At 36.7% G+C, this 26,763-nt stretch overlaps 2 protein-coding genes across 2 annotated transcripts; one reads left to right on the top strand and one right to left on the bottom strand.

The window, feature by feature from the left end:
* The first annotated feature begins 10,838 nt into the window (after positions 1–10,838).
* Positions 10,839–17,277, top strand: LOC104243134 (RNA-dependent RNA polymerase 2). Its single transcript, XM_009798283.2, has 4 exons — positions 10,839–11,445; positions 13,299–15,202; positions 16,102–16,252; positions 16,343–17,277. The coding sequence occupies exons 1-4, from the start codon at positions 10,906–10,908 to the stop codon at positions 17,108–17,110; spliced, it is 3,363 nt and encodes a 1,120-aa protein (XP_009796585.1). The 5' UTR covers positions 10,839–10,905; the 3' UTR covers positions 17,111–17,277.
* A 3,721-nt stretch (positions 17,278–20,998) lies between these two features.
* LOC104243136 (protein NUCLEAR FUSION DEFECTIVE 2) lies at positions 20,999–22,103 on the bottom strand. Its single transcript, XM_009798286.2, has 3 exons — positions 21,850–22,103; positions 21,678–21,757; positions 20,999–21,565 (listed from the first exon to the last, which is right to left on the bottom strand). Exons 1-3 carry the CDS (start codon positions 21,913–21,915, stop codon positions 21,157–21,159), a joined length of 555 nt encoding a protein of 184 aa, XP_009796588.1. The 5' UTR covers positions 21,916–22,103; the 3' UTR covers positions 20,999–21,156.
* Between the last annotated feature and the right edge of the window lie 4,660 nt (positions 22,104–26,763).

Below are 26,763 nucleotides of genomic sequence, written 5' to 3'. Positions count from 1 at the left end.
GAGTACCAAATTTTTTTGTGCGCCCATGCCTTCCGGCTTGGGCCCGGATGGATCCGTCGTGGAATCGCCTAATATTTGTCCCGGACATCAAATGCGGCATAAGAAACAATTTCCATCCACTCGAAATAACCATATTATATTTTTTGGCATTTTACAGCCATAAAACTGCAAATCCGAGCGAGTCCCAAATTTTTGTGTGCTACCCATGCCATCCGCCTTGGGCCCGGATGGATCCGTCGTGGAATCGCCTAATATTTGTCCCGGACATCAAATACGGCATAAGAAACAATTTCCACCCACCCGAAATGACCACATTCTATTTTTTGGCATTTTACAGCCATAAAACTGCAAATCCGCGCGAGTCCCAAATTTTGTGTGCGCCCATGCCTTCCGCCTTGGGCCCGGATGGATCCGTCGTGGAATCGCCTAATATTTGTTTCGGACATCAAATACGGCATAATAAACAATTTCCACCCACTCGAAATGACCACATTATATGTTTTGGCATTTTACAGCCATAAAACTGCAAATCCGCGCGAGTCCCAAATTTTTGTGTGCTATAGCCCATGCCTTCCGCCTTAGGCCAAGATGGATCCGTCGTGGAATCGCCTAATATTTGTCCCGGACATCAAATACGGCATAAGAAAAAATTTCCACCCACCCGAAATGACCTAATTATATTTTTTGGCATTTTACAGCCATAAAACTGCAAATCCGCGCGAGTCCCAAATTTTTGTGTGCACATGCCTTCCGCCTTGGGCCCAGATGGATCCGTCGTGGAATCGCCTAATATTTTTCCCGGACATCAAATACGGAATAAGAAAAAAATTCCACACACTCGAAATGACCACATTATATTTTTTGGCATTTTACAGCCATAAAACTGCAAATCCGCGCGAGTCCCAAATTTTTGTGTGCTACCCATGCCATCCGCCTTGGGCCCGGATGGATCCGTCGTGGAATCGCCTAATATTTGTCTCAGACATCAAATACGGCATAAGAAACAATTTCCACCCACCCGAAATGACCACATAATATTTTTTGGCATTTTATAGCCATAAAACTGCAAATCCGCGCGAGTCCCAAATATTTGTGTGCTATAGCCCATGCCTTCAGCCTTGGGCCCGGATGGATCCGTCGTGGAATCGCCTAATATTTGTCCCGGACATCAAATACGGCATAAGAAACAATTTCCATCCACTTGAAATGACCACATTATATTTTTTGGCATTTTACAGCCATAAAACTGCAAATCTGCGCGAGTCCCAAATTTTTGTGTGCTACCCATGCCATCCGCCTTGGGCCCGGATGGATCTGTCGTGGAATCGCCTAATATTTGTCCCGGACATAAAATACGGCATAAGAAAAAATTTCCACCCACCCGAAATGACCACATTATATTTTTTGGCATTTTACAGCCATAAAACTGCAAATCCGCGCGAGTCCCAAATTTTTGTGTGCGCCCATGCCTTCCGCCTTGGGCCCGGAAGGATCCGTCGTGGAATCACCTAATATTTGTCCCGGACATCAAATACAACATAAGAAACAATTTCCACCCACTCAAAATGACCACATTATATTTTTTGGCAATTTACAACCATAAAACTGCAAATCCGCGCGAGTCCCAAATTTTTGTGTGCGCCCATGCCTTCCGCCTTGGGCCCGGATGGATCCGTCGTGGAATCACCTAATATTTGTCCCGGACATCAAATACGGTATAAGAAACAATTTCCACCCACTCGAAATGACCACATTATATTTTTTGGCATTTTACAGCCATAAAACTGCAAATCTGCGCGAGTCCCAAATTTTTGTGTGCTACCCATGCCATCCGCCTTGGGCCCGGATGGATCCGTCGTGGAATCGCCTAATATTTGTCTCGGACATCAAATACGTCATAAGAAACAATTTCCACCCACCCGAAATGACCACATTATATTTTTTTGCATTTTATAGCCATAAAACTGCAAATCCGCGCGAGTCCCAAATTTTTGTGTGCTATAGCCCATGCCTTCCGCCTTGGGCCCAGATGGATCTGTCGTGGAATCGCCTAATATTTGTCCCGGACATCAAATACGGCATAAGAAAAAATTTCCACCCACCCGAAATAACCATATTATATTTTTTGGCATTTTACAGGCATAAAACTGCAAATCCGCGCGAGTACCAAATTTTTGTGTGCGCCCATGCCTTCCGCCTTGGACCCGGATTGATCCGTCGTGGAATCGCCTAATATTTGTCCCGGACATCAAATACGGCATAAGAAACAATTTCCATCCACTCGAAATGACCACATTATATATTTTGGCATTTTACAACCATAAAACTGCAAATCCGCGCGAGTCCCAAATTTTTGTGTGCTACCTATGCCATCCGCCTTGGGCCCGGATGGATCCGTCGTGGAATCGCCTAATATTTGTCCCGGACATCAAATACGGCATAAGAAACAATTTCCACCCACCCGAAATGACCACATTCTATTTTTTGGCATTTTACAGCCATAAAACTGCAAATCCGCGCGAGTCCCAAATTTTGTGTGCGCCCATGCCTTCCGCCTTGGGCCCGGATGGATCCGTCGTGGAATCGCCTAATATTTGTCCCGGACATCAAATACGGCATAAGAAACAATTTCCACCCACTCGAAATGACCACATTATATTTTTTGGCATTTTACAGCCATAAAACTGCAAATTCGCGCGAGTCCCAAATTTTGTGTGCGCCCATGCCTTCCGCCTTGGGCCCGGATGGATCCGTCGTGGAATCGCCTAATATTTGTCCCGGACATCAAATACGGCATAAGAAACAATTTCCATCCACTCGAAATGACCACATTATATTTTTTGGCATTTTATAGCCATAAAACTGCAAATCCGCGTGAGTCCCAAATTTTTGTGTGCTACCCATGCCATCCGCCTTGGGCCCGGATGGATCCGTCGTGGAATCGCCTAATATTTGTCCCGGACATCAAATACGGCATAAGAAAAAATTTCCACACACCCGAAATGACCACATTATATTTTTTGGCATTTTACAGCCATAAAACTACAAATCCGCGCGAGTCCCAAATTTTTGTGTGCGCCCATGCCTTCCGCCTTGGGCCCGGATGGATCCGTCGTGGAATCGCCTAATATTTGTCCCGGACATCAAATACGGCATAAGAAACAATTTCCACCCACTCGAAATGACCACATTATATTTTTTGGCATTTTACAGCCATAAAACTGCAAATCCGCGCGAGTCCCAATTTTTTGTGTGCTATAGCCCATGCCTTCCGCCTTGGGCCCGGATGGATCCGTCGTGGAATCGCCTAATATTTGTCTCGGACATCAAATACGGCATAAGAAACAATTTCCACCCACCCGAAATGACCACATTATATTTTTTGGCATTTTATAGCCATAAAACTGCAAATCCGCGCGAGTCCCAATTTTTTGTATGCTATAGCCCATGCCTTCCGCCTTGGGCCCAGATGGATCCGTCGTGGAATCGCCTAATATTTGTCCCGGACATCAAATACGGCATAAGAATCAATTTCCACCCACTCGAAATGACCACATTATATCTTTTGGCATTTTACAGCCATAAAACTGCAAATCCGCGCGAGTCCCAAATTTTTGTGTGCGCCCATGCCTTCTGCCTTGGGCCCGGATGGATCCGTCGTGGAATCGCCTAATATTTGTCCCGGACATCAAATACGGCATAAGAAATAATTTTCACCCACCCGAAATGACCACATTATATTTTTTGGTATTTTATAGCCATAAAACTGCAAATCCGCGCGAGTCCCAAATTTTTGTGTGCTATAGCCCATGCCTTCCGCCTTAGGCCCGGATGGATCCGTCGTGGAATCGCCTAATATTTGTTCCGGACATCAAATACGGCATAAGAAAAAATTTCCACACACCCGAAATGACCACATTATATTTTTTGGCATTTTACAGCCATAAAACTGCAAATCCGCGCGAGTCCCAAATTTTTGTGTGCGCCCATGCCTTCCGCCTTGGGCCCGGATGGATCCGTCGTGTAATCGCCTAATATTTGTCCCGGACATCAAATACGGCATAAGAAATAATTTCCACCCACTCGAAATGACCACATTATATTTTTTGGCATTTTACAGCCATAAAACTGCAAATCCGCGCGAGTCCCAATTTTTTGTGTGCTATAGCCCATGCCTTCCGCCTTGGGCCCGGATGGATCCGTCGTGGAATCGCCTAATATTTGTCCCGGACATCAAATACGGCATAAGAAACAATTTCCACCCATCACCTTCACCTAATATAGGTCCAACTAGGCTCGACCTTGTTAGGGGCGTGACTTTGGTTCTGCAGCTCTGCTATTGCCGTTTGTTGAGCCTGCAATATTTTGAAAATCAATAGTAGGCTCACCCCATCACCTTCACCTTCAGACGCTTCTCGAGCCGTTGCCCAGGGTCTCCCGTGAACACTCTTTTCGGGATCAATTGGCAAATTGATGCTGATGGCCACCTACGAGTTAGCATCGACCGGGTCGGCGGCTGGGACACCATTGAGATCGACAGGAGGAACATCATTACTAGGCACCACATTATTATTCTCGTCGTGATGGCCTGACCGAGCACCAACGTTGAAGTGAGCTGACTGAGAGTATGACATTCTTAGGCTAACCTAGAATTAAGATTTCAAAGAATATGCATAAAATAGAGTGTGTTATGGAGATTCGTATCAAAGCACCACTGTTATCCTTAGTCTCACGGTGAACGCCAAACTGTTTACCCCAAAAATGAGTAACAATTAAATTTGTACGCGGTAGGATACGTGATTTAATTCAGTACGAATAAATAAGAACAACAGGTAAATGAGATAAAGATAAAATAAATGATCAAACCAATCACGATGTAATGACCAAGCTTGATCTAGATTGAACAGTAGAATTCGTCCTCGACTGGACCCACAATTCAAGCTCGATCGCAAGTAAAGAATAGAACAAATGAATAATGTCTTGAACAATAGCTAGAAGACAAAGGTAAATTTTTATTGCTTTGAGTTGCGTGTTACAATATATCAGAATAAAGAAAACATTCTCGTTTATATAGTAGGAGAATTTCGTCCAAGTACAAGTCTAAAAAAGGTAAACATCTTCTTTTTTTTGGTAAATGTTGATTTACAATTGATACTGAACGGGATTTACGTTGTAATATCCAGTTGAGGGAGAGTATTACGGCCCCCTACCACTGTAATATCCAGTTGAGGGAGAGGATTCACGCTGTAATATCCAGTTCATCGCGCCTCCGAGGGTCCAGAACCTATACTTGGTCCGAGTACGTCGATCCATGCTTCCCCTTCGTTTTCTCATCGGGGAGTTGGGGAAACCCCCCCCCCCCCGACTTTACCGGTACACATAGTGTTCTTTAATAAGCTATTTTACATATTTTTAAGTTTCTGTAATCAATTAAATATTAGGTTTAACTAGTAGTTTTAAAATAGATATGCTACTTGCTTAACTATATCAAGAACTTATTATTTTTCATGATATCAAGAACTTATTGTTATTGGAAAAATCCATACGGGAAGAGTTTGATTAATCTACCAAGTTATAGTTAATATTTGCTGTAATATTTAATTTCTTTTGTATGTTTATTGCTAGAGTATTATTTACGTTTTATCTAAAAAACTAGTATTAGCACCCGCGTAGATGCGCGGACACTAACCCTATTAAATATTTGAGTTTTTTGGATTATACGTAAAATATCTTAAAATTTAAACCTTCTCGATAAATATAGATAATCATTGGATATTAATTAAGACATGAAAATGATTAAACATTTCTCAAATCTCCTAGTTATAATTCTATTTTTCTTTTTTAGTACCATTCTCGCCGGTGTCATTGGATCAAAAAAAATAGTCAGAAAGCAAAATAATAACTCATATTTATGGCAAAACAATCAAAGGTTGAGACTATGAAGGACTCTTTGGATACGACTTGACTCTTTTACTACTACTTGAACTCTTATTTGGTGAGTTGATATATTCTAAAATTATTTCTATTTTAAATTTTCAGTTTCTACAATTTTATTTTTCAATAATAATTATTTTTATAACAATGTAAGTGAAATATTATCCTTAATTCAAAACTCATTTTAGTCAGCTATCTAAAATTTAAAAAGTTCTTTAGCCAGTGATTTTCTTTCTAGTATGATTCCATTTTGATATTTGACATTAACCATGTTAAATATGTGAGTTATTTGAATTATATGTAAATAACCTTAAAATTTAAATGTTCTAGGTAATTATAGATAATCCTTAGATATTGTTTATGACACTATATGAAAAAATGCTAACATTTTCTCAAATCTCGTAATAATAATTTTATTTTTGCACCATTCTTATTGGTGTCATTGGAACCTAAAAATAGTCACGAAATAATAACTCGTATTTATGAGCTCTGGAAAAGCACAAAGGTTGGCACAATATGAACGGTTCTTTGGTTACGACGTGACTCTTTTACTACTACTTAAATTCTTATTTGGTATGCTATTATGTTTAAAAAAATATTTCTATTTTAAAATTTCAATTTCTACAACATTATATATATTTCAATAAAATAATTGTTTTTATAATGATGCAAGTGAAGATATTATCCTTAATTTAAAATTCACTTTAATCGGCGAGCTAAAAGTTTAAATGATTCTTTAGTCGGTATATTTTATTTCAGTATGATTCCATTTTGAGTTTATCGATATATCTAGCCACAAATTTCAAATTTTGAATATCCTTACATATACAGATTTTTTGTTCTTTGAATCATTAAATGTTAGATTAATTGATTGTTATTATATAACATTGCATATATTGTCTTAAAATTGCTAAGCAATTTTTTCACCATGTTGGGCTTAACCTCAATGCAAACTACTTAAATTATAATTAAATTTAAATTCAAATATCATATCACTTTGTTAGCAATAGTAATATTTTTAAAAAAGACACACAATGTAAATAAAAAAACTATTCTAAGATATCCTTATCTTATAATCTATGTATTTGAGTTGAAAAAAATATTTGAAATCGATGAGATCATCTTCCAAATTTTTTACACCCAACAAAGATGAAACGAAGAAGAAATTCGTTGTCGTCTCTTATTTCTGGTTTTTAGATTTTTCATACATTTTTTCTATATTTATTTTCTTTTATTCTATTTTTTATGTTTTTCTTTCTTTTGTTACACAAAATTAAGTTATTTTGTAATAAAATGATGAGTTTTAATAGAAATTGTCTACATAAGAACTCTATTTATATTTTTAATCTTTGGTTGAAATTTTGTCATATTTTTCTTTTGGCTTTATCTTATCAACCTAAACAGGAGCTCATCCAACCACTTAAACTAAATAATTGAGGATGTGTAATTTATTTATAATTCATATGTAACATGTGTATAATCGTGTGCAATAGGTATATCATCTATGTATATTAGCTATAAAAAGTAAGTAATAAATCTGGCTTTATATTTATGTAATAATCCATAAGATTTTGGTTTCTTGATTTTATCCATGATATGACTTTTATTATAATTATTTTAAAAACTCTCTACTAAAATTTAAAAATATCTTATTTTTTATTTTAAAAATTACATTATAATTTAAAAATAATCCCATTTCGAAATAATTTGTTTACATTTTAAAAATAATTATTTCACGTCATACCAATTTTTTTAAATATAGTTTTCATTACACTTGAAAATTGCTATAGAAACTATCAATTAGAAACCAATATCCCTCCTTTTGAATTGGAGAAAAAAATCTTTCACATAATCTAATGATTCAAAACTAATATTTTTCAATGAGAAAAATACTACACCCTTGCAATGTTGGTTTGACTGCAGCTAAATGAAAAGGTTTCGGCTTATATCCTTTAATTCCTAGAAGGTGTTAAATAGAAATTAATTAATTATATAGTCAAAGTTTTGTTATTTGTTTGATGTCCATTTATATAAATTGACTCTTCAAATAAATATTTTTCAAAAAGAAAAAAACAACTTGTGTTAAATATTGATTGATTTTTGTAATGTTTCTTTCTCCAGCATGTAGATTTACTTCATTATATATGCAAGTAAATTTTTATCAACTTTTAAACTTTTTTTTTGTTATAAACATAGGCGTGTACCTTATATATTATATTTATTTTAAAAGAAATTCGCTTTATTCAAATCTAGCTATAGAGTTTTAAAGAATTATAATTAGGATTTTAATTGTAAAAGAGTTTATAGTTATATGGAGTATTATTTATTTATTTTTCTCAGAGGCGAAGTAGTATTTGCATAATTTGAATTAAGATAACAAAAGTTCCTAATATAATTGCATATGATCACTAACCGAATTAAGCATGATAATATGGTAATAAAAGATTTTTTTATTTTTAATTCAAATTTAAAAAATTTATATATATATATAAATTTGACTAACATAGTCAAATATAGAATAAAGTTACCATATACTATTGATATTTATTAGTTTGCCACTTGGCTTAACTACATAATCAATTATTTATGGCAACTTTATAGCTTTAATATATATATATAGATATATATATATATATATATATATATATATAGAGAGAGAGAGAGAGAGAGAGAGAGATAGATAGATAGATAGATAGATAGATATAGATTGGTCAATTTAAGGACTAAATTTTATGCGATCTTTTTTACATTCCTATGCCATATAGGAAACCTTATTACCCTCAATGTTTAAGGTTTGACTTAATTACACTTAGTATACCAAATTACCAATTCTATACCATAATTAATTAATGATATAATTAATTGTACATTTTTTACTCCTTAATTAAAGGAATCTGCACGTTTCTCTCTCCTAACCCCTCAGTCTCACCCACGTTTTACCCATACCCACGTTCTTTTTACCATTTTCTATCTTGTGAAACCAAATTCTCCCTCTAAATTCACAGAAAATTGAAGAAAGCCTTCAACAAAGTTGGTTCCCCATTTTACTCCAGTTGAAGTTCATCAATGAAGAACAACAAAGTTCATCAAAATTAAAGTCAAATCTTCAAAGTTCATACACACATTTACCTTCAGTTTCAAATTTTCTCAATAAAGAAGAACAAACCTTCAAAGAGACAAGAGAGCAGCAATTCCACCATTGACAACCATTAAAAAGCTTTGAAGCTTTGAATTCAAATCAGGGTTTTCAAAAATCATTATTTGTTTTGATTGGGTGTTGTTGTAAATAATTAGGAATATGTTTTGGAATTTATATCTCAATTTTGAGGGGTTTTGGTGAAGATTTAAACTTGGTTTTGGCTGAATTTCATATTGAAACTCGAAGAAGAAGAAGAAGAAGAAGGCATATTGCAGGAATTGTAGATAAATTGTAGTTACAGTTGGATTGATCATAATTTGAACTAAATACATCTTCGCCTCCGTTGACGGTTTCCGACGATGAAACTCCTTTGTTCTCTACTTCTCCATTTTCCATTTCTTATTTTTACTTCTGTTTTACTTTTTATATTTCTAATCCGAGTTTCTTAATTTCGCACACTTTATACACACATTTGATACAACAAAAATATGAAGTAGTTACGGTTGGATTGATCAGAATTTGAAATAAATAAAAGAGATTTTTACATTCCTATGCCACATATATTTCAAATTCTATGGAAGTCTGATTTTACGTTAATATCTATAAAATTCCTACATTTATCTACAAATAAACTACACATCAGTTTTAGGATGTATAAAGCAATATTATTTTCATAATTATCTACAAAATTACTACATTTATACTACAATTAAACTACAATCTATGTTGAAAAAATGTTGACTACAAATAATTTCTCTTCATCTACAAATTTTCTACAAAAATTCTACAAATATACTACAAATCAGTTTAAGTATGTATAACACAGTATTATTTGTAAGGGTATCTACATAATTACTACATTTATAGTACAATTAAACTACAATCTATGTTAAAAATCTACAAATTATCTACAAACTAGGTACATTGAATTTTAATATCCCAATTCCCATTCAATTGTAGCATAATTGGGATTTTTAACATAATTGCGTTTTTTCAGAAGATTCGTAGAAGTTTTAGTCATTTTTTTATTTGTGAAAATAGAAAATAAAGCATCTACAATCAGAATACAAATAATCTACAAATTATCTACAATTTCTGCAATATGTCTTCTTCTTCTTCGAGTTTCAATATGAAATTCAGTCAAAACCAAGTCTAATCTTCACCAAAACCCCTCAAAATTGAGATATAAACCCCAAATCATATTCCCGATTATTTTCAACAACACTCAATCCAAACAAATAATGATTTTTAAAAACCCAAATTTGAATTCAAAGCTTTCAAGCTTTTTAATGGTTATCAATGGTGGAAAATATCTGGATGAATATTTACTTCCATAATTGTAGCGTGCCTAAATAAGAATATTTGGAAGAATATGATTTGATCTGATTTATGCCAAATTTTTTTAGAATATTCTGATTTACTCTTAAACTATTAATAGTAGCTGAATATTCCTAATTTGTCGAGCTAAATTGAGGAATCAATCAATCCCGAGATTTTTTCCTGATTTTTCGCGGGTTATTAAGGGAAAATTCTGCCCTATTAATTCCTAATAAACGAATGGTATAGAATTTGTAGGAAAAATATGGACTAGGCGGATAATTTAAATACTATACACATATTTGATAATAAAGTTTCATATATGGTACATGAATGAAAAAATGCCCGATATAAATCTCGTGGACAAGACAATACCTAGGAAAAGATGAAAAGAAAAACTCTGAGCCCACATCAAATTAATTGTTTATTTTCACAAGACTGGAAAACAAAAAATGAAAAATAAAACCCTCTAAAAACCCCATTAAACGCTCCCATTAGCCATTCCCATTCAAGCAATGGGTGTAGAGAAGAGAGTTACAGCAACTGTGAGGGTCTCAAACATTCCTCAAACAGCCATAGCCAAACAACTCTTCGACTTCTTCGAGTCTTCAATTAGGAAAGGATCAGTCTTTGCCTGCGATATTTTCTCAGAGCACAAGAATTGGAAATCAAGAGGCCATGGTCGAGTCCAATTCGAAACATCGCAATCCAAGTTACAAGCTTTATCACTATCTGAACAAGGGAAGCTCATCTTTAAAGGGCACCAACTTATTCTAACCTCGTCTTTTGATGATATTATTGTCAGGCCCATTGAGCCCAACTACAGGTTTCAAAAGGGAATCTTGCATACTGGGGTACTGTTAAAGAATGATTACATGGAAGTTTTGGAGACTTGGGAAAATGTGAAGACGTTGATCATGCCTGAAAGGAAGAGCCTTGAGTTCTGGGTTAGTTATGCAAAGGGGGAGTGTTATAGGTTGGAGGTCCAGTTTGGTGACATTATAGAGACTTGTGGGTGCTCTTTGGAAGATGAAAAACCTGCACTCCTTTTAAAGGTTTGATTTTTATGTTACCCTTCTTGAAATGTTTTGTTATTTTTACATCCTTTTAATTTATGTTGATTTTAGGGCTTGCCAAGAGCTAAGGTGACCACTGACAAGTGCTGGGAGCTCAGTGCCTTTTCAATATTGTGTGTATCAGTTAGTGGCAGAGCCACAGCCAATGAAGGGGGTTCAATTGAACCCCCTTTGTTGAATAATTGTACTGCATAAATGGGGCATAAACAATTCTTTTGTGTATATATAAATTTATGAATCCTCTCGACATAAGGGAAGTTTTCATTGTAGTGGCAAAGGTAGTTCAAAAATTGCTTTAGCTCGCATGTTTGGATTTTTTTGAATTCCTGGCTCCGCCACTGATATCTGTGTTTGTTTATATTAGACTTCCAATAATAGTGATACACTCTCAAGGTTTGAACAAAATATAAATTGAAGAGTAAGAGCTATTTATAGCTCTGCAAATGGATTTACAATGCTTTAAGTAAGAAGAAAGAGGGAATCAGCACGAATCCAAAGCACACAATCTCACTATTCACAGGGATGGAGTCCTAATAAAAAAGTTATCAACTGGATTAGTGTGTAACAATAGAAACTTCTAATGTAAAAGAATCCGGGAGTTCTATGGTGTTAACTCCCAAAACATATAACCAACTGAGTTTTCTTAATGAACCCAATGGTTACATGCTTCTGCTAGCTGGACGTACGACCCATGCAAGCTAGTCAAAACCTCCCTCTTCCACTTCCATTTTAAAGTTGTGTCAAGTTTTCCATAAGCACATTTTATGATTTAGGAAGGATGCTAGGGCTAACCTTTATAAAGTGGCCTATATGAAGTTCCTCTTCTTCCTCACTTGCACTTGCACTTGCAGTTGCACGTTTTCTTTTTTTGAAAATATCCAATTCGAAGGAGAAGGGCATTCTTGGTTGTGTATGCAACTAAAAGTCAGTCATAAGTTAAAATAAGCTGCAAAGTCTGCAGATCGTGAGCGAGCTTTGGGGAAGATATGATTTAAGAGTGTGCTGGGAAAACATAGTACTCCGTATGTTGTTGTGTCTTTCACTATATAAAAGACATTTTAGACTTTTATTATATAGCAAGTCAAGGATATAATATAGAGAGTCAGAGGTAGAACTTAGATAGAAGAATCAGTACTGTGCAGAGCATTCTTCTGCTGTATTGAATTAAATCAGATATCTTTTGATTTCTTATGAAACTTGTTTTACAGAATCATACAGTTTACACAGTCTGTATGGTTTCTGAATAGTTAGCTGATCCTACCAAAAGTCTGTGGCAGCTTTGACTAATGAACAAGGGGGTTCTGAAGTACTTGGATACAGTTTCAGTAAAAGTCTTAATAATAATTTTGGGGCTAATAAGGCTATTTTCATGGCAGGGTAAATTAGACGGGATTGTGCATCTGTCGCGGATGCTTCTGTCACCATTTGTTCTAAGAACACATTTTTTTGGTCTAAGAAAACATTTATTATGCATTGACTAGTCTCAGAGTTTAATTTCTTCCACTATATATTGTCTTATGTAGAGAACAGAATAAAGGGATAACAGTTCTTTTATTGATGTATTTGGTACATGCAATGGAAAATAACAATAGATAACATCCTATCCGAGAGATTACTTTATGAAAAAAATACACCTATGGCATAACCTTAAAAAGAGAAACAAAAATCCCGGAGCAAACCAAAAAGAAAAGGTGAAAATCCTCTGAAGGGAAATGGAGAAACATTATGCGGTAATGAAATCTTGGCATTGCTGAATTTTAGATTCTTTAACCTTTATTTCTGAGGCAAAGCCAATTTCTTTGATTTTCATTTCAGTGAGTTTTTGCTTTCAGCTAAAACATGCACCAAAGCTATACCAAAGAGTTTCTGGACCTGGTGTTGCTTCAAAGTTCAGTTCTGACCGGTACCATGTTTGCAAGGAGGATTGTGAGTTCCTTTGGGTTCGCACAACTGATTTTTCCGCCATGAAGTCTATTGGATGCTCATCCTCTCTTTGTTGGGAAATCGAAGACGGATTGTTAAATTCAGATTTGCTTTCTAGTTTGCCATATTGTAACAATGATGTGATGGATCTTGTTCTGGATGAAGTAGGAGATATTTATTCTGCTTCTGAATTAGTTCCTCTTGCAAGTTTCCCATCAGATCTGAAGCTACCATATGAGATCCTTTTCCAGCTTAACTCTCTCGTACACTCACATAAAATTAGTCTTGGTGCTGTTAAAACTGATCTTATTGAAGTTCTTAGCAAGTTAGAATTGGACACTGCAATGATGATCCTTCAGAAAATGCATAAGTTGCAGTCAACCTGTTTCGAGCCCGTGCCATTCATCAAGACACGCTTGCATGTATTGGGTAAAACCAGTAAGAACCAACCTTCATCATCTTACAGCAGGTTAGTGAATCAAAACATGATGAGTGTTCACAGAGTCTTGGTAACACCATCAAAGGTTTACTGCCTGGGCCCAGAGCTTGAAACCTCCAATTACATCGTGAAGAACTTTGCATCACATGCTTCTGATTTCTTGAGAGTAACTTTTGTAGAAGAGGATTGGAGTAAACTTTCTCCTAATGCCATTTCTATGAGTGTTGAACAAGGTATCTTTGCAAAGCCTTACAGAACTAAAATCTATCATCGGATTTTGTCTATCCTTCGAGATGGACTTGATATTGGAACTAAAAAATTTCTTTTCCTGGCGTTCTCGGCTAGTCAGCTACGTTCAAATTCGGTTTGGATGTTTGCTTCCAATGAGTATGTCAAGGCAGAAGATATCAGAGAGTGGATGGGCTGCTTCAACAAGATTCGTAGTGTCTCGAAATGTGCTGCAAGGATGGGTCAGTTGTTTAGCACCTCTTTTCAAACCATGGAGGTCCAATCGCCGCATGTTGAGATTCTTCCAGATATTGAAGTAACCTCTGATGGCGTTAGTTATTGCTTCTCAGATGGCATTGGAAAGATTTCTCAAGCTTTTGCCAGTCAAGTAGCTCAGAAATGTGGATTGAGTTATACCCCATCAGCATTTCAAATACGATATGGTGGTTATAAAGGCGTGATAGCTGTTGACCGCAATTCCTTTCGAAAGCTATCTCTACGGGGCAGTATGCTCAAATTTGAATCAAAGAACAGGATGCTTAATATTACCAAGTGGAGTGATGCCATGCCTTGCTATCTGAACCGGGAGATTGTTATCCTCTTATCTACGTTGGGAGTGGAGGATAAAGTATTAGAAGACCTGCTAGATAATCATCTCCATCTTCTGGGCAAGATGTTGACCACTAATGAGGCAGCCTTAGACGTTTTGGAGAGCATAGGTGGGGGTGACGTAAAAAGAATCTTAATGAGGATGTTGCACCAAGGATATGCGCCCAATTTGGAGCCTTATCTCTCGATGATGCTTCAATCCCATTTTGAGAATCAGCTCTCAGACCTAAGAAGTAGGTGTCGTATATTCATACCCAAAGGTCGAGTTCTAGTAGGATGCCTAGATGAAACAGGTATATTGAATTATGGCCAGGTTTATGCACGAATCACCATGACTAAGGCCGAGCTACAAAGTGGTCAGCAAAATTTCTTCCAGCAGGTGGATGAAACAACTGCAGTAGTAAGAGGCAAGGTTGTGGTAACAAAAAACCCTTGTCTTCATCCTGGAGATGTAAGAGTACTTGAAGCTGTGTATGAGGTGGCATTGGAGGAAAAGGCCTGGGTGGATTGCATTATTTTTCCTCAGAAAGGTGAAAGGTATAGTTTAGATGCTCAGTATACGATATTTGAGTAGAAAATGTTCAGTATACGGTAGTTCAGTGGGACTTTCATATCCAAACTATTTTACTTGACTTGACTTGTCTGCCGTACACTCTGTCCTTTTCTAGTCTTCATGAAGACCGATGGAAAGTCTTCTTGCAAAGTTTTGGATGTTTAATGATAGGACATAACTGAAATTAAGTGGCTAGTGCTAATAGATTCAATTTAATATTTTTGATTAGTACTAATAGCCTAACCCTACTACCTTGTGGTTGAGGCATTGCACTTTTTGTTATAAATTATACTAATTACTAAGATGTTCCAGTAGTTGCGCTGCATATCTTATCTTCTACAGCTGGAGATTCATGTATTCTATGATGTTACTAATAGTGTTATTTCAGAGGTGTTCAGGTAGCTTTGTCTGTCCATAATAACAGCTCTGAGATCAGATGAAGCTATACCACAAACTTTAACCTAGTGTGTATATGCAGTTGCCAGACTTCTGTAATGAAGAAGAAACTTTTAATACCATTAGGGAGCTTGCTTGGCAACTGAAACATTAGTTTTCGTTACCCTTTCACAAAGACTGTCTTTCATGTTTTTCGTCTTAACATATTTCATCATAATGTTTTAGCATGTGTGAAGAGTTGAAAAGAGTTCTGAGCAGAGTTGGTTAGTCTTGGAGCAGAAGTCTGCTTTCGACATTTTCCCTTTCCCAACTTATTATTTTTATTGTGCTTCCACATCCCTCCTCCTTAACCCCTTAAAGGGAAATTATAATAGATGAAGAAAACATTTCTGAGAGAAAATCAAGAACACTTTTAAGTTCTGTGTACTGCTCAAAGGGGATTAAATGTTCTTTTGAGTACTCAGGAGTATTGAATTGTCATGTACAGGCCTCATCCAAATGAATGCTCCGGTGGTGATCTTGATGGAGATCTTTATTTCATAAGCTGGGCTGAAAACCTCATTCCTCGTCAAACTGTGACACCCATGGACTACACTGGGCGAAGACCTCGCATAATGGATCACGAAGTCACTCTAGAGGTAGCTTGAACTATTTCTTCCACGAGTGAAGAAACTTGTTTTTTTTCTGAATACCTCTCTGATTTTTGGTTTCTTTCCTGATTTTTGCAGGAAATTCAGAGATTCTTTGTTGATTACATGATTAGCGACACTCTTGGTGCTATCTCTACTGCACATTTGGTTCATGCAGATCGTGAACCAGATAAAGCTCTGAATCCGAAATGCCTCCAGTTAGCAACCCTTCACTCTATGGCTGTGGACTTCGCAAAAACTGGAGCTGCAGCTGAGATGCCCAGGTTTCTAAAACCAAGAGAGTTTCCTGATTTCTTGGAGAGGTGGGACAAACCCATGTATATATCTGAAGGTGTACTAGGGAAGCTTTATCGTGCTATAGTCAAGTCTTCTGTTCGCGGTAACTCAGATGACCTTGGCTCTGTGAGAGCTATCCAAGATGCTTATGATCATGACCTTTTGTTCGAAGGTTACGAGGCATTCATCGAAACAGCTAAAAATCACAAAGAAATGTACTTGGATAGAATGAACAGCTTACTCAACTACTATGGAGCAGAAAAAGAGGTTGAGATACTGACGGGCAATTTGCGCCAGAAGTCTGTGTATTTGCAGCGGGACAACAGGAGGTATTTTGAACTAAAAGATCGAATCTTGGTTTCTGCCAAAAGCCTACAGAAGGAGGTCAAAGGGTGGTTCACTGGTTACTGCAAGGAGGATGAGCATAAGAAATTGGCATCGGCGTGGTATCATGTTACTTATCATCCTTCTTACTGCGAAGGAAGTGCTAATTGCCTGGGCTTTCCCTGGGTGGTAGGTGACATTTTGCTGGATATAAAGTTGCATAATACCAGAAAAATCACCTCCTAGTTCTCAACCATGAAAGATACTTTATGCATTGCTTGCCCCTATTAACATGTGTAATCCTGCCTTACTAAAAAAGATGTATAGCCCTGTGCTTAATGTAGACTTTTGACATTTCCTGATGGAAGTGCTCTTGACTTAATCTGCATCCGACCTAACAATTAGATGTCTTAGTGTTTTCGGAGCATAGCAATATTTTCATGCAAAATTGGTCATAATTTCCTCAAACCCCCAACATTGGAACAAACAGGAGTCAGCATAACGAGATGCCTCATTTCTCAGTTCTTCATATATGTCAAACATGTAAAAAATGTAAAACCAAATTCAAGTTTAGGTTCGATATTGTAAGTACTATCTATGTTATAGCTGAGGAGGCACCACTTATCCAGATATCTAAAATATATCTTACCAATCACTCCTTATCTTTATCTTCTTCCAATGAATTTAATTTAGAAATAAAAAAACTGGAAATACTGCGTAATACTAGTGCCTGACAGTTGACAGTTTGGTTGAGTAGGGATAAAAGCACAAAAAGAACTCATATAAAGGGTGGAGAGCAAAGTAAAGGATTACCTTGTTTCCACTTCTTTATTGATAAGGAGGATTATCTCCACTTTGTGAAATTGACAACTTCGTGAGCAACACTCTTTATTTATCCAGAAAATCTTTATCGCCCAACAAAAAGAAATATCGCAATAATAAAGCAATCTCTTCGTCCCATTTTATCTAAAGGTGTTAGACTAAACTTGGGAAAATGACAATGTATAGCCGTTCTAAAAATAATAGTTAAAATATATATATATATTCTGTATGTTATATACAAATTTTATACACTTTTTCGGCTACTGAATGTAAATAGCTTCTAGCGCGGGCTAAAAGTGATAATACCCCTTAAAACTTTAGGTCTAATGCATGTGATAAATATTTAAGAAACTAACAAAATTATATCATTAAAAACAAAATAAAATTCAAAATTAAATTATTGCTAAATATATATAAAAATATTTAAAAAAAATTTGGAATAAAAAGGTGTTAGATGAAATGGGACAAAGGGAGTACAAAAATTGCATATTTCTAATTTACTGTTATGAAACAATAAAAGAAGAAGAATATTAAAGATAAAAGTAGAGAGAAGAGAATTCTTATTAATATGAGATGAATTACAATGGAGTAGAACTCTCTATTTATAGGAAAGAGTGACTTAGCGACTAAGTAATAATCCATAGAATATCTCTAAATATAGACATTCACCATAAATAAAATTCTATTTATAACATTTACATCTTTTTTAAATCTTTTATTTTATGCACAAATTGACCTACTACATGTCGCTACATTGGCCAACTCAAATGTACAAAACTAAAATATGAGTACTATATTAGTAAATTAATTACATTATTAAAGATTACGAAAAATGAGCTGTGAGCTCTGAGGTTTCATGACCTCATCCCCATTCTCCACCACTGAACTCGTTTTGAGCTATTGGCAGTTGGCACCATTCAAAGGCCAACTCAAACGAAGTTGGGCCCATCCTTACCCAAATCCATGGACCCCACGGCCGACGCCGGAATCGAGGCGTATCTCGTCGAGAAATTCCGGAGCCCGTACTCATCCTCCTCTCCGTTATTCCCGCTATGACCTTCGTCGAAGTTTAGGGCATAACTGAGAGGATCATACTGGAATTTCCCTTGCTTTCCACTTTTACTCCGATTGAAACGTCGGATGAAAGTTTTCCATCTCGGCCCCGCCGCGAGCTCCGACCACTCTCGTAGCTTCAGTACAGCGTTAATTCCCTTTGCCCAAACAGAGCCTTCCTCCACCTCCCGAGTCCGTATCCTACGCCACCACTTAAAGCCGATGCCTCCTGGCGATGGGAAGCAAAAACAGCAACGCCGCTTTTGGAATAGCGTCTCCGACGTCTCATCGCTCGGCTCCGCATATGTGTGTGAAAATTCACGTGCCTCCATAGCCAAATCGTTTCAAATACGAATTTACAGAATTCAGAGTTCTATAGGTTCCACTTGCGAATATTTATAGTGGGAGGGTTGTAATATGTAAAGTTGTAACTGTTGAGGGGTGACTGGGACTGGCAAATACCGGTATAAAATAATACTAGGCTTGCTGCTCAAAAGCTCACTTTGAGTACAGATTATGGAGATATGACCGGCTTTGTGGATTTTTACAAGGGGACTTCTGATTAGCGGGATAAGGATGAGAATCCAGTACTGCGCAGTTGACGTATGCAACAGCTGCGCCAATTGGAATTGGCTGTCACCATTCAGTAAAAGGTTTTACTTTGCAAGTTAGAGAGAGACAACCATTGGGCGTAAATTGTATTTTTCATGCTACGTGTATGGTTACTGCTTGTTTTTTTCTTTTTTCCTTTTCAAATTGATGGAATACCGCTTTATTATAAAATATCTTTTTTTTTCTTTCAATTCAATTATAAATATCTAATGTTAGCTTTTTGTACAAATATCCGGCCTTGTAATAGAAGATGGGTTGAGGACCACCTAATATTCCGTTCGCATTTCCAACACATAATTATGCATTAAATCAAGTGGATTTGTACAAGATTTTGAGAGGAAATTCGACTTTTTCTAACTGAAAGGACCTCTCTTCAATCTTCATTGTTCCTTTTCTATCTTTTTATTTTATTTTATGTGGAACCTCACTGGATATTGGTAGCCTCTTTAGAATGAAAAATCAAAAGAAATCACTGATCAGATTCCCTAGCGAACAAAGTTGAGGTCTGCTTAAGTTTGCGATTACAAACTGATAAGATCAAATAAAAGAAGGGTTTTAACCATAAAGACGTCCAGATGATTTTCTGAGATGACTTTTCATCCTTAAAAAGGACATATTGAAAGTCAGTACAAGCCTAAAACACAGAAAGCCACACTAAGGCAAAGAAATATGAAATGGACATGCACATAAGTATAAGGTGATGTCAAATTCCAATGGCATAAAAAGCACGGACAAAGGAATCAATCTTTTTTTACTTTATCAACTTGCAAATGTGGTTTGGTTTCCAACTCATGATTGTTGCCAAAGATGGCTCGGGCCACCTAAGCATCACATACTACCAACTTGCGGGACATACAAGTCTTGGCTTAGAAGTCACTGAAAGCCATATCCAATTCTACTGGCAAAGCCGACCAAGATAACAAAAACTTATATGCAAGCGAAGATAATCGAATGTTAGTGCATTTTAATAAGTACCTAATTGCTATAATCAAATGGATTCGATAGTGTCCAACAGCCTACTCATAGGGAGCAAAAAAGGTCTAGAAATTGCTACAGAAAAGGTAAAGAGTAACTATATCAGAAATAAATACAAGAATACTCCACAAAGAATCACTAAACATCTGACTTGTGTTGTTTGTCAAGAAAGCTGACTTATGTAGTTTATGTCAAGAAAGCTGACATAAATTTGAATTTTGATTTATCTCTCTCACGCATAAAGGCATGTTTAAGCTTGCCAGTTCTGAAACAAGACATTTCTTTTGAGACTCAACATAGTTCTCAAACTAGCAGTAGTTCTCATCAAGTCTCATCAGTCGGACATACTTGCCAGTCTTGTGATCACATGGAAACTGCCATGTCAAACTACTCTGGCATTACCATCCACATGGAATAGTAGAAATTGCCACCCCAATACATTCTAACTATTAGCAAAGCCAATATTATGGAGTAATTTTTTTCCACTTTAAGAAGCATGTCTTCATTAACTCAATTATAATCATTACCCGCATGATCTCTGTTAAACAAGTACTTTTGTCTAAATAATAGACTGCTAGAAATTGTGCATGCAATTACCCCCAGATGACTCAATCAATCTGTATACTAGTTTTGCAGCTCGAAAGATATTCCAATTGCAGGGCACACAAACGATTTAGATACACAATATAAGTTATATATTACCAAGTCGAGTAATTACATAGCGCATGCTAAGCTAAACACAGAGTCGCTACTCTTTAACACATTCCAACAAACAAAGTCCCCTCACACTAGTAATTAATATATCAGCCAACATTAACATCAGTTGGTACTTACATTGCCATAGCTTTCCCCATGCCTTGCCCGTGAATTCCAAAAAATACCTTCCCAGCACTGTCCAAATTACTCGTGTCAATCGCAATTGCCCCGAACATTGCCCTGAAAGCACCACAAACCACCGCAGGAGCTGAGGAATTTGTCTTGGGTGAAACCCTGACTATCTTCTGCAAACCTAAGCGCTCTCCGTCAGCTGCACAAGATGCTACCACATTAGAAGACAGCTCCGCAATAGCCTGGTTTAGATCCTTGGGTGACATATCGATATTCTTTCTAAGCAATTGCAGAGAAACCGAACCCTCAACTGCCTTCTCCCCCAAAACGCTCAAAGCTCTGTTGTTCTCTCCTGAGTATGATGCGTGCGTCATGGCACGTCGTAGTAGCTCCACATCCTGAAATGTGTACCTTTATGCATACACAGGAGCTTAATTTCTCAACCACCGTTTAGTTAACTGAACAGAAAAACTTTAAAAAATACTGTTAGAAATTAAAAGTTAAAACAGTCAAAGAAATTTACTGGATTTGATTTTGAAGGGTTTGAAGAGCGATTGAGAAAGGGGAAGTGGGTCTTGAAGAGACGGAGGTATTTGCTTGAGCCTGCAATTAATGGTGTCAAAAAAGTTAGGGTTCAACATCACTCTAAGAATAAGCAAACTTTATCGTTCATCAGTTTTTATCGAGGGTTTTACCTGAAGAGGAGAGTAGAGGACGAAAGCAAGTAACAGGGAGCGGATGACTTGCCGGAGATAGCTCATATTCCGGTGAACTATCCTTAGTCGACGGCGACGGAGTTAAGCTGAGTCGATCGAGGTCTCTAGTCTAGGGGCTATGGGGTGAAAAATAGGGTAAATCCACTTTACTCCTAGGATGAAAAATAAAAATGAACTTTATTCCTCGAGTTTAGGTCGTGTCAAAGTATACTAAATTATGCTTTAGAGAGTTCGGAACATAAATGTTGTGTTTTTGGACTTAAAATACATAAATAAGTTTAAAAAAATTAATAACCAAAATATGTAAAATACAATTGCGAACCACATTTTACCTTAAGGTAAAACACGTTTCAATATTGCGTTTTAATAAAACGTTTTTTGTAAACGCTTTTTACCTGTTTTGTGGGCCCATCAATAACTCTTCTACGTTTAACTGACATAACAATAATTCAAATATGTAAAACGCCCTTTTAAAACGCGTTTTACTTCCAAAAATTTGACCCCCCCCCCCGGATTGGGCATTGCCTTATTTAAAGGCGTTAAGGGTTTTGCAAAAATTTATTCAGAAACAAGTTTCAACTCTTGATAAATTTTTCTTCTTGTTAAATTCTCAAGCTTTTTTTCATAATGTCTGAAGAGCGAAAAGTAAAGGTTTCATTATATTGGAAGGGAGGGTGAGGTTGTGGTGACGAATAACTCAGTGAATTATAGTTTATCTCCACAGAGTCATGTTAAGTTGCCACTTAAAATGGAGTACGATAGACTGGTATCGTTGTTATGCAATAAAATACGGTTGAGCAAACATTCAGTGAATCTTAAAATAACCAAAAGATATTTGTATTGTATGCGGTGAAGTCAGGGGAATCCATTTCCTGCCATTTAGGTATATTCGGAATATCATGACAACATTTCGAGGTTGTGGGATCATGATCGGACTCCCTATCTCGAGGATCATCTGCGGCCCTGCAGTGGCTCCGAGGTTAAGGGATCTGTCCGCGGCCCAGCAAGGGTTACGAAGACAGGAGACTCCCGAGGCAAGCAACTAGAATCAATAGGCTTTGGTGTCTTGTCTAGCCGTCCCATCCTCGTATTTTTACATTTAATGCACTCTGTACCATACCGTGTTCCCTCGCCTATATAAGGGGAACCCATACTATTTTGTAAAGGGCTGATGTTGCTCCATTTTTCCACAAGTGCAATAATATCTTTCTCTCTCTCTCTTTTCTTCTAAGTTCCTCGTTCTCACTGGCCCAAGGCCGTTTTAGCATTCATCGTTTTCTTAACTTGTTCTTCATTCTATAGCTTAATATTAGCCGAAAGAGCCCTATCTAATTATATCTTTAACTGCTATCCCATCCCCGACTGTCCCCGATAGTTCGAGATCGATACTAATGCCGACCCCGAGGTCCCATCGACCATTTCTGCGCCCGGGCAACAGGCCCCTTCGGTTTGATTACTGCCTCGTTTTAGCTAGCATTTCATCATTATACTTCACGTTCTTAGCATTAACTGCTTTAACAAATAGCTCGAGAATAGATCACGTATTTTTAGAATCCCATTTATAAATTTAATTGTTGTTACCATTTTCACGGTAAACAGTTTGGCGCCCACCGTGGGGATAAAAATAATAATGATTATTTTCTTGCTAGTTTCGTCACACGAACGCACGTTATCTTTCACACTTTTTCTTGCCCAAGATCTTTTGATTTCAGGTTAATCTCTGGCTCGGTAAGCAAAATCGAGAATGACTACCCCGAAAATCACAGTGAAAATAGTATGGCTGCTCTAACGGTTGGCGCGACACCGCAGGACCCCGATAACGCATCCGAATCGATTCAAACGAACGCGGACTTGCAAGGCGCGCAACAGGTCAACGAAGCCTCGTGCACCAATGATAACATACAACGTGTTGACCGACAGGAAGCTCAAAAAACCCCAGCCCGAGTAGAACAAGAAGTTAGTCTTCATGTTATTTTTGAAATGTTGCAGGCACGACAGTTGGCTATCGCTCGGCTGCAAAGTCACCCGGAGACTCCCAACGCAGTAGCGCCGGAAACATCTCCTTACGTCGAGCTAGTACCCGAGAGATCAAGTAACGACAGATCGGTAACCAACCCCGCCGCAGTGAGGATGCTTGGGAACCTCTTCGAAAGGATTGAATCAGGTTCGTGGAAGCTTTTACTGTCACACCTCCTTTTTCCCCGACGGGGATAGGAGTTTTTCCAATTAAAGTGACGTTAATCGAAATGAGATTATTTATTTATTTCAGAGTCGCCACTTAGGATAATTTATGGTGTCCCAAGTCACCGATTTATTTTAAATCTCAAATCGAGGAAATTTGACTATGTTTAAAGTACGCGAAACCAGAAGACCGGGTAAGGAATTCTGTTAACCCGAGAGAAGGTGTTAGGCACTCCCGAGTTCCGTGGTTCTAGCACGATCGCTTTAATAATTATACTTGGCTTAACTAATTCGGGATATTTTATGTTCTAGAGAAATTTATGCACTTTTGCCTCAAACCGCTTTTAATTGCTTGATTATTTGTAATTATAGAATTATCTTGAAACGAATCACGCGTACGTGTATTCATTTTGTTTGGTATGTCAGGAATCATGTCACGCGTACGTGTACACAATTAATAGTACTTTATTATTATTAAGATTGTTTTGTCAAAGCTGCACAAACGCATACTATGCCTTTAATTTGGAAAATTATAACTATGTCACGCGAACATATACATAAGCATGATAACTGATTGGTTAACACTCGCCTAAACCATACTAGCTTATTCAGCATATTTCATTTATTTATCTTTTTAGATCTGAGATATTTATTTTTATATTTTTATTATTTGGTTTAATATTTTTTTTTTGAGTTAATGTATGTTATTTTTTAGTCATGAAAAGAAATGGGACAACTTTGGTTTTTATTAGTATTAAGCCAGTAGGAAATAAATTCATTTGGCCCAAAATTTTACGCTTTATCTTCAAAGAATTGTATTTAACCTTATGTACAATTTTGTAAGCTAAGGCATTAAACGTTCAAAAAAAACATGATGAGCTTTGATCCAAAATCATCCGAGGAAAAGAAAGATATTTAATAATAAACATTTAAAGTTTAAACTAATATTACTAATTGTGTCACTCTTATGTATTAACTTTTTAGCAGAAACTAAACTTAAAGCTATACATAAAGAGCCAAAGAACTGTTAAACTCAAATCGTTAAAAGAATTAATAGGCTTTCAATATAAAGACTAGATATATTAAATTCTTAAGAAAAATACTACAGATACTCTGAAGTTAAAGATACTAACGGAATGACTTTTAGGAATAAAGAACCTGTAATTTCTTTAAATTTGTAGACTATCGGGTATATACCCAAAATGAATTTTGAATAATAAAAAAAATATTTCTTAAACTTAATGCTCTACCGCATATCCTAAACAACTTTAAATAAGAAAAGCCAAAATTATGCAAATTTTTACAATCGAAACTATTTTAACTCACTTAACAAAATACTACTTATTACATTATCACAAACAAAAATTAAGAGTCAAATATAACTAAAACAATAGAAAGAATAGGCTCTAAAACACATCAAATTGCATATTCAAACAGCAGGCAAATAATATCAAAATGAATAACAAAGAAAGTATAGATGAACCTTAGTTAAGCTTTCAATGTCAAAATATAAATTCCAGCAACTACAATACATGAGCGAAAATTATAGCCGCGAATCGGATCTTGAAACTGGACTGAACTTTCGTTTCCTCTAAATAAAATTCTTTCTCCTTTAAAATCTCCTAAGGATGGTGTTTCTGTGCATGTAATATTTTTCTTTTAGTTAGATTGCCGAGACTTTTTTTCTCTTGCTAAGTGTTCTCTTTATAGAGAAGAATATTAGTAGTTTTTTTTTTCCCTCCAATTTGGAGTGGGGAACGTTTGTTTTGAAGTGAAGTTGAGGAATTGAGTTTGTGTGCTAGAGTGAAAGACGTGAAGAGTGGGGAGGTGGAGGGTCGTGTGTGTGTGTGACAGAAATGGGATATGGGGTTGGGACGTGAGTGAAAATGGGGAAGGAAGTGACAGAGGAGTCATGGATGAGTTGCAAAACTTTTGAATTCAAATTTGTTACAAACTCTTTTAAAAACATCACGTGAGTAGTTGTTGCTTATTCTTCTTCCTTTTTTTTTTTCTATTTTCTTTTTTTAATAGAATTCAAATAAGTATTAAGATAAAAAATATTAATTAACTAACTCTAGACTATATATATATATATATATATATATTATTTTATTAAAAAATAAGAACAAAACTTATACTCTAAGAATGTGAATAATTTTTGTAGTTTTTAATTTTCCTAAATAAAGCCTATTAAGATTAAGATAAAAGTTTAAAATATCAATATTAGACCTAAAAAGAAATATTTACACTAAAATAGTATAGAATTTGGGTGTGGTCAAAAATTAGGTGTTTACACTTACAGCAACCGTCCCCCGAGGAAACGGGCTTCACAGCAATCCGGAACGTCGAAACTCCCTAGGCGCGATAGGACCTCGGATCCCTACGGGCGTACCACCACTTGCGCGTGCTCATTCAGAGGCAGCGACATCCAAGATGATGAGTTTGAGCCTGTCTCGTTGAGGAAATTCGAGGAAACTCTCTCGAAAGAAACCATGACGCAGCGCCACTGCCTGGCACCTGACCTCACAGACTCGCTTACCTTACCAGCGTGGTCCTCCACGGAAGCACGCGCCGGTGCCTCAAAGCAATATCGAGAGGGCCCGATACACCTGAGGCCAAACGAAGAAGAAATGAAATGTCGCGGAAAGCCGCACCCTATTACTTGATAGGACGAATGTGATCGCTCCCGGTTTCGGATTATCAGACAACACA

The sequence above is a fragment of the Nicotiana sylvestris genome, chromosome 3 (assembly GCF_000393655.2).
Source record: "Nicotiana sylvestris chromosome 3, ASM39365v2, whole genome shotgun sequence".
Taxonomy (NCBI): domain Eukaryota; kingdom Viridiplantae; phylum Streptophyta; class Magnoliopsida; order Solanales; family Solanaceae; genus Nicotiana; species Nicotiana sylvestris.
This window is presented reverse-complemented; position numbering and strand designations above follow the sequence as displayed.